Source organism: Anabrus simplex, chromosome 10, assembly GCF_040414725.1.
Source record: "Anabrus simplex isolate iqAnaSimp1 chromosome 10, ASM4041472v1, whole genome shotgun sequence".
NCBI lineage: Eukaryota > Metazoa > Arthropoda > Insecta > Orthoptera > Tettigoniidae > Anabrus > Anabrus simplex.
The window spans coordinates 115,105,537-115,124,729 of record NC_090274.1 but is presented as its reverse complement, the minus strand read 5'-3'; the positions used below and the strand labels follow the sequence as shown (position 1 = coordinate 115,124,729).

The 19,193-nt window shown below is 40.7% G+C and overlaps 1 protein-coding gene across 6 annotated transcripts in view; it reads right to left on the bottom strand.

The window, feature by feature from the left end:
• LOC136882199 (serine-arginine protein 55) overlaps positions 1 to 19,193 on the bottom strand; it is a 202,459-nt gene that overhangs the window by 71,708 nt on the left and 111,558 nt on the right. For all 6 annotated transcript variants that reach the window (XM_067154760.2, XM_067154759.2, XM_067154757.2 and 3 more), the window contains exons 6-7: positions 16,346 to 16,415; positions 12,040 to 12,113 (exon numbers count right to left, since the gene is read on the bottom strand). In XM_067154760.2, coding sequence (XP_067010861.1) covers positions 12,040 to 12,113; positions 16,346 to 16,415 — 144 coding nt within the window. The remainder of the gene's footprint in view (positions 1 to 12,039; positions 12,114 to 16,345; positions 16,416 to 19,193) is intronic.

Below are 19,193 nucleotides of genomic sequence, written 5' to 3'. Positions count from 1 at the left end.
TAAACGAATGTTGAAAATTTCAATATTGTACTTACGATAGTTTTCTTACAGTAACATTTAATATAACAGTGCGCTATAGAGCTGAGGGGATTTAAAAAGGCTGGGCTGGAGGTTTAAAGCACCCGCTGAGGAGCCGGTAGTGAACGTGTTAACTTCTCAAACACTCTCTAAATTCTAGCATCAACTGAAGCTTCGTAATTACTTTATTATATATCTGCCACTGATTAGAATCTTAAATATGCTTACAATTTTAACCCTCATCCCCGCCCTTCAAGAAACATTTCATAAAAATCTATCGCAACTCTCTCAGAACATCAAGAATCCCAAGCACACAGTAACAACCAACACAACAGCAGGTTTGTCAGCATTCAAAATTTTCTGCTTTACATACTGTACATAATGCCTGCAGAAACAATCCGCTATCTCAGAGTAAATAATCACAATGCTACTGCACTTTATTTTAAATTAACAGTGGAAAAACTTGAAGAGTATACGAGATGCATTAGCATCAACTCCACTATTACAACCTCACCAGAAATGTAATCTTCCATCAACCTACATTTGCCCACATTTGATCTACAGATTCCACACCACACTTAAGTCAAATACCTGCAAGTTTCCTAACTTATGCTGACAAACTTATCAAAACCATCTTGAAAGAACTATTTCAACTTCAAAGAGATATGCCGGACAGCATGTTCTACTCCGAAAAAAGTATTTTCAGACGCAGTCGGGAGGCATATCTACAGTACATAAATGCAAGCTGAGTTCTCTAGCAATCCAACAATATATACATAACCACACCAAAGACCTCCCCACAAAAGAAGAGAAGTGCTTCGAAAAACTTGGGCTTTATATGTAAATACTCTCATATTTAGGTTTCCCCTGAACACTGAATACAAAATGATCAAGGTCAATCTCCTATAACAACTCTGGGAGAAAATTTTATGCCTGGTGTACCTTACCGCAAAACTATTAAAGGAGTACACACAAGCCAATCAGTGGGTTGTAAAACCTCAAAAGGTCAAATAATAGGTACGTAATACTCCACAATTAGAACAAAAACATCATCTACTCAACCACATGAGAAACAAAAGGAGAAATGTGATTTACACAATTCTACAATTTCATATTACACTGAGAAATATCATCTGGAATTCATAGAGGTATTAAGATTGGTGACATGAGCAAGAGGCACCATTACTCGCATACTTCATAAATTTTGCAAGAAATTTAGTTTTTGCAACCAGTTTATTAAGTACATTGGGTTAGCAGACTTGCTGATATGAAGACACCAGGCTTAAGACCACACGATGCAAAATGGCAAGCCAAGGTTAGAAAAGCAGACCCTGCAACAGCAGGAAAATGCTAGGAAGAAGCGGCGGTTAAAGGCTCTTTAACAAGTCAGAAATCATTTGCACTCCTCGTAGTCTCTATTAGCTATATCCTTGATCCGTAAGGAGCTCCTCATAGGTAACAAAATCTTGATAACAGGTGTAATATGGTATTACAAACACAATGCAAAAGGTATCAGAATTCTACCAACAAGTAAGAATACTTTTATGGGATGATATGATTCCAAAACTGGCCATACTGACGACGTTTAACAGCTATTTCATACAAATATTGACCTATGGTATTCCAGCAGGCACTTTCACAAAAAGAGATTCATCAAGACTACAAGCATCAGAGATGAAATTTCTTAAATCCACCATCCAGAAGACAAAGATGATCAAGTTAAGAAATGAGGTGGCAAGGAAAGAAGCCAGAATAAAAACATCCATATTAGACCAAATCAGCACATCCAGACTATGGTGGTACGGGCATGTGACAAGGATGGAACCTACAAGAACAGCCAGAATAAGTTTGGAAAGACAGGCAGAGGGGAAAAGACCTGCAGGAAAACCTAAAACCCAATGGATGGGCATGATCAAGGTTGATCTAGTTTCCAGAGGATGGACAGTGGATGATGTTCTCCATGACAAGTTGTATATGGACCAGACGAATTGGAGGAGGCTCATTAACAGTGCCCGGGAAACAAACTGTACAACAATGATGATGAATCTTTTATTGACATATTCCACGCTACCTCCATAGTTGTCAATTGACTTTTCAAATTAATTTGTCTTTTTGGTTATCTCCAAACGAGGGAAGCAGAAGTTTAGTGGGTTTCAATTTCTCGCAATCTTTTTAAAAACTCATATTTCCACGATTTATAAATTGCACGCTACCACCATTACTGACCTCAATACATCATTATATGACGCTGTGTCCAATATTTTAATTTAAATAGACATCATTTTAACACCCATTAACGGTGGATACCGGCAGGACTTCAAGTTTTATTGCAATTTCATTCATTCCTAACTCAATTTTTTGAACTACACAAGGCAACTTCAAGGACACTGTGAATGCATATCATCACAAGACGTATTTAATTAGACATTACTATATTGTGTTTTTAATTTGTACTTGACAAAATGGGGATTTTAATTCTATGTTTGTACTATCCAAATTTTTAAGTGTTACATTGTAATACTCATCGTTTTGAATTCTTAATGCCCCCCCCCCCCCCCCCTATTTTAGTCAGGTCTTATTGTATACTGAATTTTAATCCACTAGCTGAGGAAGAGAATGCATAATATTCTCGAAACATGTACTAGATGTTAAGGTGAAAGGTAAATAAATAAATAGTATTGACTAGGCGGACCATCTTCCAACATATTTACTCTCAATACATGCATCGGCGAGTGACCTGTACGCAAGCAATCCAGAACAGAAGTTTGCTGGAAGTACTACGCCAGTCAAATACTGTAACGTCAGCTGCCAGAAGTACCACACCAGTCAAATAACAATGATTGGAAAATGACAAATTATGAAGTCTTCCCGTATGACACACTCTCCTCTTTCGGAAGAATCATTATCCAAGTGTGCACAGTATGCTTGCTAATATGGTATGTATAAATAATAACCACCAAATTCATCATCAGAGAACATCACATAACACGGGAAGTGTCCAAGGAACTTCCGGCTTCAAAACCCGGAAACTGTAGCGGGTTGGAATCTGTCATCTTGTAATCCAGAGGCAGACAATGTACTGCTGTTCCACAGAGGGAGCTATATTGGTACGTAAACCATCCTCCAGAGAGTGAACAGCTGAATGAACATTCGTTTACAGTATTCTCATAACACAAAGCCTTGAGGTATCATAAAAATCACCCTACCAACATTAATCCCACCAAACAGGCAGTACTATTCCAGTTGCTCAGTACACGTTGGGAAAGTTAATAATCATCATTATTCTGACCCGAAAGATGTATTCATCATAGCAACTACAGTAACTATGCCTTAGGTGTTAACTTCTATAACACACTACCAAGGACAATAGGAAAGATTTGCAATGTGTGTGAACGCTTTAGACTTTTTCAAACTAATTTCCACCCCACTCAATACACTTCTCCAGACGTCGAAACCAGTCACGGAACCAACTCGCTGCCACTTTTCTTCGGTTACATTTTCATACTCTTGATGCCATGCTGCCAGAAGTTCCTGGTCGGAAGCAAAACGCTACCCTTTCAGCTTCATCTTCACTTCTGGGAAGAGTGCGAAGTCACATGGGACAAGATCAGGACTGTATGAAGGGTGATCAAGCACAGTCAACCATGATCTGGCAAGAAAATCCATGATTACATTAGCACGATGTGCTGGAGCATTGTCGTGATGCAAGGGCCAAGTGTTGAGCCGTGACCTTGGACGGAGCTGCTTGAGAGCCTGGATGACCTGAGGCAGACAAGTCTCAGTGTACCACTTCACAAAAACTGTCCTTTGTGTTTCTAGCACAACCCGAGACAGAATGCCACGTTTAGTGCAAAATACTGTAATCATCCTTTTCTTCACTAACCATGACTTTCGCACAGTCGCAGGAGTACCCTCATCTTCAAACAGCCACACCTTGTTCTGGGATTTTGTTGGTACATCGTAATAAAAGCCAACCTTCGTCACCTGCAACGATGCTATTGACGTTACGCAAAAAGTAAACTTTTCAAAACGGTTTTAGCATTTCTCGGCACCATTTCACTCAATGTTCCCTTTGTTCCTCTGAAAGTGAATGAGACACCAAAAGGGAACACTGCAACTTTTTCCTCACAGCTTCAATGTTTTCCTCAGTCACCGATTCAGACGGTCGCCCAGAACAAAGATTGTCTTCAACCCCAAAATTTCCCCTCTGCAACTCCTCGTACCAGCGGAAAATTGTTGTCTGATGTGGACAGTCTTGACTCAGCACAGGAGTCATTTCCTCCAGGCACGGGTCAAAAGTTAATCCACAAGCAAAATTGTAGCAGGTAATTGCGCAATATTCAACTTTAGACCACAATGACATCATACCTGCCAACTTTGCAAAACCAAAACTCAGGAGATTCTGATATGAAAATCAGGAAAAATCAGGAGATACAATTAGTCATAACTGCTTATTCTACATGTCTTGCGCAATACAGGAGTACTATGGTATATATAACACTCACTGTCTCAAAACCAGACTGTTGCTAAACGAGGCTAAAAGTTACATGTCTATTCCCTCACAGGAAGTATGCGAGATGATCGTTCTCTGATAAGCCTTCCGAAAATACACTGACTGACAGAGCAAATGTAACACCAAGAAGGAGTGGTTCGAAAGGGATGAAAGTTGGGGAAAAAACAGAGACGGCATGGACGAATAATTGATGTTTATTTCAAACCGATATGCAGGTTACACAATGCGCTCAGCATCGACTCAGTAGCATGTAGGACCACCGTGAGCGGCGATGCACGCAGAAACACGTCGAGGTACAGAGTCAATAAGAGTGCGGATGGTGTCCTGAGGGATGGTTCTCCATTCTCTGTCAACCATTTGCCACAGTTGGTCGTCCGTACGAGGCTGGGGCAGAGTTTGCAAACGGCGTCCAATGAGATCCCACACGTGTTCGATTGGTGAGAGATCCGGAGAGTACGCTGGCCACGGAAGCATCTGTACACCTCGTAGAGCCTGTTGGGAGATGCGAGCAGTGTGTGGGCGGGCATTATCCTGCTGAAACAGAACATTGGGCAGCCCCTGAAGGTACGGGAATGCCACCGGCCGCAGCACATGCTGCACGTAGCGGTGGGCATTTAATGTGCCTTGAATACGCACTAGAGGTGACGTGGAATCATACGCAATAGCGCCCCAAACCATGATGCCGCGTTGTCTAGCGGTAGGGCGCTCCACAGTTACTGCCGGATTTGACCTTTCTCCACGCCGACGCCACACTCGTCTGCGGTGACTATCACTGACAGAACAGAAGCGTGACTCATCCGAGAACACGACGTTCCGCCATTCCCTCATCCAAGTCGCTCTAGCCCGGCACCATGCCAGGCGTGCACGTCTATGCTGTGGAGTCAATGGTAGTCTTCTGAGCGGACGCCGGGAGTGCAGGCCTCCTTCAACCAATCGACGGGAAATTGTTCTGGTCGATATTGGAACAGCCAGGGTGTCTTGCACATGCTGAAGAATGGCGGTTGACGTGGAGTGCGGGGCTGCCACCGCTTGGCGGCGGATGCGCCGATCCTCGCGTGCTGACGTCACTCGGGCTGCGCCTGGACCCCTCGCACGTGCCACATGTCCCTCCGCCAACCATCTTCGCCACAGGCGCTGCACCGTGGACACATCCCTATGGGTATCGGCTGCGATTTGACGAAGCGACCAACCTGCCCTTCTCAGCCCCATCACCATACCGCTCGTAAAGTCGTCTGTCTGCTGGAAATGCCTCCGTTGACGGCGGCCTGGCATTCTTAGCTATACACGTGTCCTGTGGCACACGACAACACGTTCTACAATGACCGTCGGCTGAGAAATCACGGTACGAAGTGGGCCATTCGCCAACGCCGTGTCCCATTTATCGTTCGCTACGTGCGCAGCACAGCGGCGCATTTCACATCATGAGCATACCTCAGTAACGTCAGTCTACCCTGCAATTGGCATAAAGTTCTGACCAATCCTTCTTGGTGTTGCATTTGCTCTGTCAGTCAGTGTAATATGAACTCAGCTCCATACATGTGAATCAGTCATGCATGTACTTAGATGCCATTACTTAGCAAATGCATAGATTAATATATTGCATCACGTGCCCGCGCGATTATGCGAAGCGCAATGCTATTTTTATCGATAAATTAAAATTCGCCAGAATTGTCTCCAAATGGCTCCTAAAAACTCTATAAAAGTCACTAGACGCTATCTTTGACATTATGTCACTGTATTATTAAAAAATACTCCACATCTAGCGACTAGTCTCTAGAATCGACTAGACTAATGTGAACGAACACGAACATAAAACGTGAGAATGAGAGCTTGACAATCGATACACGCGTCGCGATATACAGTTTTCAATAAACATTACACATTTGCGCGCATTTCTCGTATTAATATACGTCAAAATGTCATTTGAAAGCGGCTAATGAGCGAAGGACTTCCGACCACTGGCGTAAAAAGCCGAAATGGCGAGATTTGGAAACAAATGTTTGAAGTTCACCAAAAACTACGCTAAAATCGGGAGAAATAATAGAATAACCGGGAGGCGAGAAAAACTGTCGAAAATCGGGAGTCTCCCGCCTAAATCGGGAAAGTTGGCAGGTATGCAACATGCTTTCAATCCCACGGCTTGGTAACAACTGGTGTGAAGGTCGCGCCTTGCTGTCATCTAGACCGGTTTTCACCCCTCTTTTCATCCCTCACCATAACGGGTGTCCAGCCAACCGTTTTTGCATATTGCAAAACTTTCCCAGTACCCTTTGTAAGTTTTTTGAAGCTTGGTAATTACATTATTTTACATCTACCACTGATTAGAATCCTAAAAACGTGCTTCCAATTTTAAATACCCTCCACAGGAAACATTTCATAAAATTCTATTGCAACTCTCTCAGAACATCAAGAATCCTAAGCACATAGTAATACCCACAGCAGGTTTGTCAGCCATCAAAATTATTTCTCCTTTACATACTGTAGATAACTCCTGCAGAAACAATCCGCTACCTCAGAGTAAACAACCACAATGTTACTGCATTTTACGCTAAATTAACACTGGAAAAACTGGAGAGTAAATAGACGCATTAGCATCCATTCCACTATTAAAACCACAGCAGAAATTGAATGTACTATCAACCACATACTCCAAAGAAGTATTGGTCTAGTAAACAATATCATCGCGACATCATGCTGTCTCAGATGTAAGGCTTTTCAGGCGTTTGCTCTATTAACCAGTGTTTCGTCTTAGGTCCGACACTAGACTCGTCAGAGTGGGATGTGTCAGATCCTACCCACTGACGCTGGGTGCATGCAGGTGAAAAATATCTAATTCCCTCCATGGGAATTTAGAATTTTCCATTCGGAATTGCTAGGCGGGCAATAATTCCATTGTGGAGATTTATCTCCTGTATGCAGTTATCAGACTGTGCCTCACATATAGGCTTCTTGACTGTTCCGGTCTGGCTAACACTAGAACAAACAACATTGTAGTGCTCCTGCTATGTAAATCGTTCCTTTAACCCACCCGTATTTTTCGTTCATCTGAGAAGTGCGTACCGAGAATGAAAGGTGAAAAATAATTATAAGAAAATCAAAAATGTTGGCAAACAGGTGAAATATGTTAGCACGGGAGATACTAATCTGACTCACCACAAGATGGAATGATGCAATTGCATTATGAAGGCTTACCGTCAAATCAGTGATTTGTTCGTGTTTTGAAATATTTAGAACGTGGTTTAGTGGATACACTACCGTTTTGAAAGGTTAAGAACATGATTATCCTTTTGTTGGGGTGTGATGACCGACTTACTTATGGTTCAAAAAGTTAAAACCAATAAGTGATGATTTGATGTAGTTTTCATATATTCAAACCATGATTTAAACAATGTTTATTTGCAGTTTCTATACTGAAAGGAATTCTCATTGCCATAACTTCTATCTGTTCAGCATCCGCTCACTCTCACCATCTCGGACCATAAAAACTCTTTAGTGCCAAAATACGTATTTCTCGCAAATGTATCTATCACCTGAAAAATTCCTCAATTCTCTCAGTTACTCGAGAAAGTGACTCGAACATTTAAAAAATACATTTTGCCAATACCTCTTCAAATAAATTTATATTTCTCATTTAATAATACTCATGATACAGTGTAGAATAAACATAATGTGAATTTGATCACTGAAGTCTTAAAAGAGTCTCCTGAAAAGTAAGAAAAACAGACGACCACTTTGTCCATTGACCAATTCAATTGGGAACATGCATCATTTTCAAAAATATTTTTTTTGAAAAGTACACCAAAGAAATAGTACGTAAACATATTACATTGTGGTATGTTGCCTTGTTTTCTACCATTAAAAAAATATTTAATAGTGTCTTTCCGCAAGGCGAGTGAAACGGCCTCTGACGTAAGCGGCGCGCTGTGACGTCACGATCCAGTACCGCATGGAGCTCTATCAGCCGTTGTGCATCAGCCGTTGCTAAAAGCCGATTGTTTATTATTCACGATCGCGAATAACTTCGAAATGACAGAAGAAAGGTTCGAAACAGCACAGTCAGACAATCTACCATGTGTAGATGTCATCATTCTTGAAAAATGTGACTTTTGTGGCCGCAGAAATTCGCGGATAACAAGCAAGTTTGTAAGTGGCGTCTTTTATATACGTGCAATGTACTGTAACCCATAGTATTAGGATAACAACGAACCTGGATAGATATCACATCACTTTCAACATTTCCTTCTAGACTGATTCCCCTATTAAAGAAGAACATTACATTTTCGGGCTTTCAGCATTAGTAAAGTAAGAAATCGGATTTCAGCACTAACATAAACATATAGGTAGCATTATAGTACTAGCCCGCTTCTGTGGTGTAGTGGTTAATGTGTGCCACTCCCGGAGGCCCGGTTTCGATTCCCGGCTCTGCCATGAAAGTTGAAAACAAATAGTACGAGGACTGGAACGGGGTCTACTCAGCCTCGGGAAGTCAACTGAGTAGAAGGGTTTTGAATCCCACCTCAGCCATCCTCGAAGTGGTTTTTCGTATTTTCCTACTTCTCCTCCAGGCACCTAAGGCCACGGCCGTTTCCTTCCCTCTTCCTTGTCTATCCCTTCCGATCCTCCCATCCTCCAACAAGGCCTCTGTTGAGCATAACAGGTGAGGCCGCCTGGGCGAGGTAATGGCCCTCCTCACCAGTTTCATCCCATACTCAAAGTCTCACGTTCCAGGACACTGCCCTTGAAGTGGTAGAGGTGAAATCCCTCGCTGAGTCCGAGAGAAAACCAACCCTGAAGGATACACTGATTAAGAAAGAAAGAAAGAAAGAAAGAAAGAAAGAAAGAAAGAAAGAAAGAAAGAAAGAAAGAAAGATCATAGTACTATAGGGCTATAATCTATCATTCCCAAAAAAATATATATTTATGGTTGGGACAACTGGCCTACCCACTTCCAGGGCCCATGAAAGAGAATTAAATATCTTTGTGGAGGGAAAAAGTTAAACATGATAAAGATAAATATGACTTCATCTAGTTTTCACAAGTCGGGCTGAGTGGTTCAGACGGTTGAGGTGCTGGCCTTCTGACCCCAACTTGGCAGGTTCGATCCTGGTTCAGTCCGGTGGTAGTTGAAGGTGCTCAAATACGTCAGCCTCGTGTCGGTAGATTTACTGGCACGTAAAAGAACTCCTGCAGGACTAAATTCCTGCACATCGGCGTCTCCGAAAATCGTAGAAGTAGTTAGCGGGGCGTGAAGCCAATAACATTAATTACATTTGGCTTTTAACAAGCTGAGCATATCAGGAAAGAAAAGTGTCCCGGTGACATTTTAGTCGCTCAATACAGGAATGTCTTTGGGTGCTGTGACTTTTACTTTTTTTTTTTTGCTTTACGTCACACCGTCACATATAGGTCTTATGGCGACGATGGGACAGGAAAGGCCTAGGAATGGGAACAAAGCGGCCGTGGCCTTAGGTACAGCCTCAGCACTTGCCTGGTGTGAAAATGGGAAACCACGGAAAACCATCTTCAGGGCTGCCGGCAGTGGGGTTCAAAACCCACTATCTCCCGGATGCGAGCTCACAGCTGCGCGCTCCTAACCGCACGGCCAACTCGCGCGGTATTTTTACCCTTCGGTTTATTGACTTGGCTTGTATAACCTAAAACTTGGCTAAGTTGGATAATATTTTAAACACCTACATCACTATTTTCACCTGTGTGCAATTATGTTATTTATTTCATTAATATTATGATAATTATTATAATTTAGCATTGTTAACTTATAAGACCCCAACAGACAAGCATTGGTTTTGTGTAGAGTTATACATTTGTTAAATTCACGTTGTTTCCTTTCATGATGTACACGCCTATTCTTTGTTACATTATAGAGTATTTAGATATAGCCTAAATTTCTTTACCAATTAAGCTCTTCAATAAAGACATACATAACTGTCCCATGCCAAGATATATTCGTAGAATTTTTTTTTTTTTGCTAGGGGTTTTACGTCTCGCCGACACAGATAGGTCTTATGGCGACGATGGGATAGGAAAGGCCTAGGAGTTGGAAGGAAGCGGCCGTGGCCTTAATTAAGGTACAGCCCCAGCATTTGCCTGGTGTGAAAATGGGAAACCACGGAAAACCATTTTCAGGGCTGCCGATAGTGGGATTCGAACCTACTATCTCCCGGATGCAAGCTCACAGCCGCGCGCCTCTACGCGCACGGCCAACTCGCCCGGTATTGGTAGAATTAGAGCTGTCAAAATGGTTCATAACCCCTTTGATTTATTATCTTGACATGGATCACCCAAAACATAGGTTAGGTTTGGAGAATACTTTAATAATCAGCATTATTTAATGCACTGTTTTTTTACTTTCATATTCCAAGATGTAATTGAAACATTTAAATAAAGCATCATACATTAAAATTTAAAGTTTTACCACTAGAACAGCTGACATGGAAAAGTGATTTGAAAATTCAAACAAATTCATCTTACGTTAAAATCTTCAAAAAAAAAAATAATAATAAACTGTAGACTTTTCCGATATATCATCAGCATTTCTCCGGCTCGCCAAAATCCATTTCTCCCTAGTTTTAGCGTCTTTGGAACATTTATAAACAATTTGTTTGGTATGGTATGCGATGTGCTATTGCACATCGGAACTCTACACCATTTATAAGTTTTCTGCCTCACTGTCTGCGCAGGATTCATTTTAAGTCTAAAATATACCACTCAGATTATTATCCAATGTATAGACCTCGAATTTAACCATACTTGACACTAACGTAAAGTAGAAATACGCGAAGTGTATCCTGCTTCTCACAGCACACTATATGTGTTACTTCGTCTGCTAATTCAGTCAACCTGTACGATGACGTCAGACCAATGAGATCGCGTGCTTGCGTGACGTGACATCTTCGTAGATTTTTATCACGTTTGGAGTTATTATTTGTACATTCTGATCACATTTTTGAATTCTGCATGAAATTTTGAATCAGATTAGCATATTTTTAATTAAAACCCCGGATCATGCATGTTCCCTATTGTTTACACAACTAAGAGTAATGATTATTTTTTTGGTTTTACACCCTGCTAACTACAATTTTATGGTTTTGGGGGAGGCTGATATGCTGGAATTTTGTCCCACGAGTTATTTTAGGTGCCAGTAAATCTAGAATTAAGAATAAATCTATGCCAAAAGCGATCACATCCAACTGCATAAAGTATAATCTAGCTGGAAAACAAGTAGTGTTCTATGAATTGGTATGCATTTAGCGCTGTAAAATTAGCTTCCAACACTAGTACACAAAAGATTTCCTGCCATAGTCTCATCACAATGTACATTTAAAAATACATTTCACCAATACCTCTTCAAATATATCTAAATTACTCATTTAATTACTGGTTAGTCAATATAAGACACAAAGTGAGGAGAGTACATACACACTGCTATTATATAGTGACTGAAGATATGACAACCAAGGAGTCGACCTCATTTTTGACTTTGTACTTACCCTTCATTTCTGCGTTGCTTGTGTGCATCAGCATAAGTCACTTCACCCGCCTGGCGCATGTAATCCTTCAAATCCTACACAACAGGAAACAACATGTTACCGCATATCAATCAAACAGATACTAAATCTACCTAAAGACTAACTAACCCATATCCACATTAAGTAAACAATATCTTTTAAAGATTAATGTATAGAAATTTAACTAAAAGAACTTTCAAAAATTAATATAGGAATCTAATGAGTGAAGAAGAGTGCTTGAAATTAGAAATAAAATTGAAATGACAGTCCACCATCAGTAACAACTTTTCTTGTACTTAAGTCACAGAAAGCTAACGACATTCCAGCCAGCAACCAAAGGGCATTGATGGGTGACCACAGGATTGATGAGAACGAAAGCAATTTCCTCCCATAATCAAACACGATGACAGAATTCAGAGCGCACTGTATGTGACGAAAACATTAAAAAATGCAAGAGAAGCGTGGCCATTGGTGATGGATTGTTTCTGCAGGAGCCAGTTGTCACTTTCCATAGTTTAAAAATTGGATCTTGGGCATGTTCCATGTGGATAAATAAATGACATCTTTCTTCACTTCACGACATTTCTAGCAACAATTCTTAAGGTAAATGAAGTCCGATCTTGAATTGGCGAAATCTCCAGTGTCCTACTATCCAGAAGTCAGCTGTAAAATACATCGATTCATTGTGAAGGTTGACTGTACCAGTAAGCTGTCCATTTTTCTTCCAGAACTTCTGAACTGAACTTTTAACAATTTCAGAGATAACCTGCAACTCCTCCAAATCATCCACAGAAGAAAAGTTGTATACATAGGTGGAGTCATAAATTCTGAGCCAACTTTGGGATCAAATAAAACAAATTTTCAAGCCAGGTGATTACCTTTCAGTAAATATCTAATTCCAAGCACCAAATGAAAAGAAACTTCAACAACCGGTATGAAAAGTAATATAAGTACTAAAAACTCCTATTTTATATGTTTATCCCCTCCACTAATAAATATATATACTGTTTATCGAATCTCAGTTGAAGCATGCCGAGAGAGAGAGACAGCAAAACAGTGCACATTATTGTTGTCGGTATATCCATTTACCTTAGGGCCCATGCGAGTGGGCTCTCTTTACTCGTCTGATCACAAGGCACACCACATGGAAATGGACCAACCACGGACGGACCGGACGGTGTCGTGTCACACAGAGGGGGAAGTAGGGGCGGAGTCGAGCCGACCAGGTTGGCAACCAATGGGGCTGGCCAGCGATGCTGCACCAGAACCGCGCGGGCGGAAGTGGTAACCTTTAGCATGGTCATCATCTCATAGTCCAAAAGCCTTGGTCGGCCGGCTCCCAAAGGATACGTCCAAGCAAGCGAGTGGTAGATCGATCCCAAAGGCCTTGCTTGCCTGGTTCTGGCTTCCTGCCCTAGATTGCTTGCGGGAATTGCTTGGGATGGCCACCACCACAAAGCGAAACCACTTCTAATATCGGTCATCGTCATTAGAGACCCTAAGACGGCTTGGCTTGGTCATGGATCATCGCTCACTCCAGGGTGAAGAGGGCAAGGCTCTTCGGAAAAAACAGCGTTAACTTTTTAGACATATTTGGTTTTCAACATACTTTATGTGAGAGCAGTTACAAATACTAAGCCCACCAACATACAACTACCAATAACTTGAGCAAAACCAGATGAAACCATTTCATTAAACCATACAGTCTGCGACAGGAGGCGTCCAGTCATCCTTGTGTTTACTCCTTTCTCCACGTTGATTTGCTTGTTAGGTCGACTAGTCCCACAGAACTGTATGGTTTAACTAAAATGTTCATATCACTTTAAATGATAAAAACAAATATCATGAAAGTAATAACTGCTCAGTTATTAGTAGTGAAGCAACAACCAATACAGAAATCCCTTGTTAGTTCTTACATCTACACTAATAGCTCAAACCTTATCAATTAAGCAAATACTAACCTCTGCTTAGACAAAAAGGCACAAAAGATAAATTGAGAAAATTCCACAATTCAGGCATAACAAAGCTTCCTTCAGTCCAGAATTCTTCCTGCAATTAGAAATCCATCAGTAAGTTGATATGCTTACAAGATTCTGCTCTTCACTTCGTAAAATCCAGGTCTAAACTGCATTTTTCTTCTTTATTACTGTAGACATACTCATACTCGTTAACATGAAAATTCTTTCCTTTTAATCAGCCACTTAATATGCACGGTGTCTTTCCTTAGGTTCTGAAAGTTGTTTCCACTATTTCACCAAGAACTGGAAGAAATCATCTGTAGAATCAGCATTACAACCTAAATACTATCCTAGGTGTTTTGACACTGAACTTTCTTTGCCTTAAAACAAATAAGAATTATTTTGCATAAATATAACTCCCCATGAAATAAAAATCAGTCACCCTCTCAAAAAGCACAAGGGTCTCTACATTGAATCAGGTGGCATATCACTCCTGCCATGTGGCCACATGACCCCTCACCACTGACAATGACCATCACTTGAAATGTGTCAGTCAGTTGCATATAAACAGTGTGGGAAGAGGGGTCAATGCAAGAACGTGATGAGTTTGCCAAAAAGAGACTACTGTGGTTTCATATGCCCTTAGGAACACAGTGAATAAAGGTGTAGGAAGAGGGGTCAATGCAAGAACGTGATGAGTTTGCCAAAAAGAGACTACTGTGGTTTCATATGCCCTTAAAAACACAGTGAATAAAGGTGTTCGATCAGTTCCATGTACAAACGTGGACTGTCCAATGAGCGTGCAGTTGAGAGAGAGAGAGAGAGAGAGAGAGAGTGTGTGTGTCTGCAAGAAACAGTATCAGAACTGTGGCCGCATAAACTCCAACTCAAAGGGCCTGGCAATAAATGTCATGCCTTGTCATTGAAAATTAGTTTTGAACTCAACAAGAAATGCCTCTGTCTGGGAATACATGTCCATCCATCCCAACCAAATTTTGAACAAACATTGAGATGTGAACTACAATTTGGAGTCTACTATCAGGCAAGAGGCCACTTCATTGCTGTCTTTTTCTCTCCCCAAGATTTCAAGGCATAGGGTGCACCGAGAGTCAAATGAAGGATTTTAGGAACAGTGTGTGATGGAAGATTTTTCACACAACTCAAGCCCACTCATTTTGAAGAATGAAAATGAGCTAGGCAAGTATCCGGACATTGTCGGCGACGAGGCGGTGCAATCCTCAAGTTGACATTTCCATCTTCGAAGATGATAAATGCTGTATTCACAGGACCCAGGAACATTCAGACACCCCGGGAACGCCTGGTCTGATCCACAATGACCAACGATTTGAACCCCATCGAAAATCTGTGGGACTATTTGGAGCAGCAGGAGAAATGTACAGCGATATCCTTATACTGTGCTGGAATTACGGCATCTGCTTATGCACGAGTAGATACTCCTCGCTCTGACACACCACAACTCCTCATGCAGTCACTTCCTCCTGCTAGGAGCAATGCTTCCCCGGTATTAGTAACGTTCTCAAGGTAGGTGACTTTTTTTTTTCTTTTTTGTCCAAGGTGCTTAAATCAGTGTGCTCCACACCTGTTTACACACCATTTCAAAGGCAAGAAGTTGGCAAGGACTACAAGAAGCTATTATCTCCTATGTCCTATCCCAGAGGAATATTCTATAGCAACAACGCTTATGGCTAACCACCTCAACATCACGTTCTCCAACTATTTACTGATACCTGGTTGACGGAGGTCAACAGAAAATACCCAATTCCCAAACCATTCTACCAACATCAGATGGGGCCATCTACAATGTTACAAAACTAAAACATAATGCCCTGATCTGAAAGTAACAGCATTCCTTCCCCTCATGAACACAGGATTCATCTCTAGTGATAGTATGACTATGGGTAAATTCAAGATAATCACTGCCTTCTCACCTTCTGCATGATCAACGGCCCTCAAGCTCATCTTTCACGTGACTGTCTAATATGTCCTTATAGTCAAACATTCTTAAAATTTCTCTACATTCAAGTGTGCCTTCACTATCAAAATTAAAATGCATAGAAATTTGTGTGAGTTCAAAAAGAGCTATATTTTTGTTGAGAATTACACTGTGTATGTTCCCAGCTGCAACCGCAGAACAGAACAAATAGCATCCTAGACAATCCTTAAGCTACAATACAGCAGAACTAACAAGGGAATACTGTACCTACACTACTAATAGAATATGTTCAAACACCTGCACATCTTCACTCCGGTGCTCTCACAATCAATTACCCCAAAAATAATATCAAAATACAAAAAAGATTTCAACATACCTGCCAGCTAACACGACTTGAGAGGTTCTCTACAATGAGACGATACTCTGTTCTCGTAGGAGGTCCATATCTAAAAAACAAAGGAAAAATATGTACAATGCTGACAAAGTGAATATATACATAAATTTTGCTTTGGGACTTCCACACACTTTGCTTCATTCAGATTAGGTTAAGTTAGAGGATTTTGTAATGTTTTTTACACAATGTACAGATTTCAAAGCTTGTTATTTTGAAGGAAAGGAGAATAGTGCCCAGGGCCAACGACCTAGAATGTTAGGTCCCTTTAGAATCAAAGCATCATCACCATCAACAGTTTCTAGACACAACATATCCCACCCCCAGCTAAATTCCCACACAAGCACTAGCAGGTGTTCTGACTTGTTTGCATACCGGTGCGAGTTCTTATAAGGTCAAAAATATTCCTTTTGCATGCACATGATGTAGTGGACTCTAATGCATCGCACTTTATCTATTCTACGAGTGAGAAATGTTGGTCTGTGATTCCGCAAGAAAAGTGTTGTTCACTTGCTTTGTTTAAAGGGCTTGTTTATTTCTATGTACAAAGACTGTTCCAAGAAATGATCCCTCTTATTTATTTTCATGTTAACTACAACACATATTAACAAAGTTAAAACAGCAAGATTTGAACTACTTGCAGTTACTTTTCCACATAATCACCATCCGTTATTCATTTTCCAGCAATGAACAAGCCCCTGTATACAACACTTGTGAAAAAATCCATCAGAAGAAGCAAGTCACTTTCTTACAGCCTCAATAACAGAGCATTGCTGTCCGAAAAAATGTCCTCAGTCCATTTTCATAGGCCCAAACGGATGAAAGTTAGAGATGCTAAATTGGAGCTAAAAGGTGGATGTGGTACAACAGTCCAGGCAAACAGCAATGTGTGAAATGGCTGCCAAACCGCCACAGGGTCTAGCATTATCAAGTTGCACGTGAAAGGTTACCTGACTCAAGAAATGTGACCTTTCAGTTTAATGTGAGTCTTCTTATAGTGTTAAGGATCAACGGTTTCACAGGGATCCAGGATATCAAGTCCAATCACAAGTCCTCTATCCTGAAAGACCACAGACATCACTGCCTGCCTGTCTCTTGAAGAATTCATACGTTGCCTCTCTACAGATTGGGTTTTAGATTCCAGCTCATAGGGGTGAAACCACTACTCTCATCTCTGGTGGCAATGCTGCCCAGAAAATTGTCACCTTTAACCTCAAACTGGTGTAATGGGTCCTCACAGACTTCACTTTGATCATTTTTGTGGTCCTGCGTAAGCATCTGTGGGTCCCACCTGGAACTAACTTTGCAATAATTCAGCCTCCCCAACATAAGGAATGGGCTACCCAAAGGGAGTGTGCTTACACCATTGCTGTTCAGAATATATTTATACCAAAGATCAGCCATTGATCCAAACTTGTGCATTTCATCTCAAGACATGCTTTTTGTTTGAAAGTCAACTGGGGAGACATTCCACTGAAACACTGCAGTACCCCCAATATCAGACTTTCTCCTGACCTGACCGTGCTTCAACGTTCAAGAAGAATATGGCTGCTAGAAATAACATAGTACAGAAGTGGACTGGAACGGCTTGCGGTGTACATTCAGATGTAGTGAAAACATCTCCCGCGTGCCGTACTATTCTGCAGCTTAGTACACTTGTCCAGTATGGCATAAATCCTGCATTGCCAAAACCGTGGATGTGGCACTCTATGAGAGATGCAAAATAATTACTGTCTGGCAGCATCGTACACCTCTGGGAAAGTTCCGGTTATGCTGGTATAGCAGCTCCCGAAATCGATCGAGAAATATTTGCCAGGAAAGACATCTCAATGACAATCTCAGGCCCAGTGTCTTACATCAACACGCAGCTTCTTAAGATCTACTGAGGCACTTCTCGGTAAAATCCAGCAAGTAAGAACTGAAGAGTGGCAGGCAAGAAGGCAGCATCTAAATGAATGGATGCCAAATGAGCAATTCCCTGCTGGGCCCTGTTTCATAAAACATCTTTCATTAATAATATTATTTATATTTATATTATATTTTATATTATTATTATTTCATTAATATTATTAGTAAGAAACCAATAATAGTAACTAATAATATTAGTATTATGTTTCATAAAATTATTAGTTAATAATATCAGTTATTAGTTTATGAGTCAAAATTATTAGTAGATGTTCGTAATAATATTAGTAAATTGTTTCATAGACAACATGACTAATAAAAGTTACTCATATTATTAGGATTATTTCCATCAGTGTATTTCTGACTTATAATTAATATTATTAGTGAAACCAAAGTGAGCGGTATTTTATTATTGTGGCATAAAATCATGAAGATCACTGAAATGGTCGACTCTGATTCAAACAGTGATAAGGAACAAGTGTAGGTATTCACCGTTCAATAAATGTTACGTCAAAAACAGCCTGTACTGACATGTAACAAACATATGAATACCGAATGGGAGATTTAGGTTAGATTACATAACTTTTGAGTATTTGCTTGATAGGATTGGTAGGTAATAGAACGTTCCACTGCAAGGAATGAAGCATAACCTTAAAAACAGCAGTTCGCATTGCACTCCACCGGTTGGTAGTGATACACAGTATCACTGTGTTTCTCTAGTGCAGTTCTGCTCGGACACTCCAAGTATCTTTTAAAATCTTGGCTTATATCACCAGTGAACCAAGATGGTGCTGGTGATGATTATTGTTTTAAGAGGAAGTAGGCTACAACTAGGCAACCATCATCTATAACAACACTAATTAGATAGAAAAATGGAAAGGATACAACATTTTGAAAAATGAAGGTATCGGCTAAAAAAAGAGAAGGG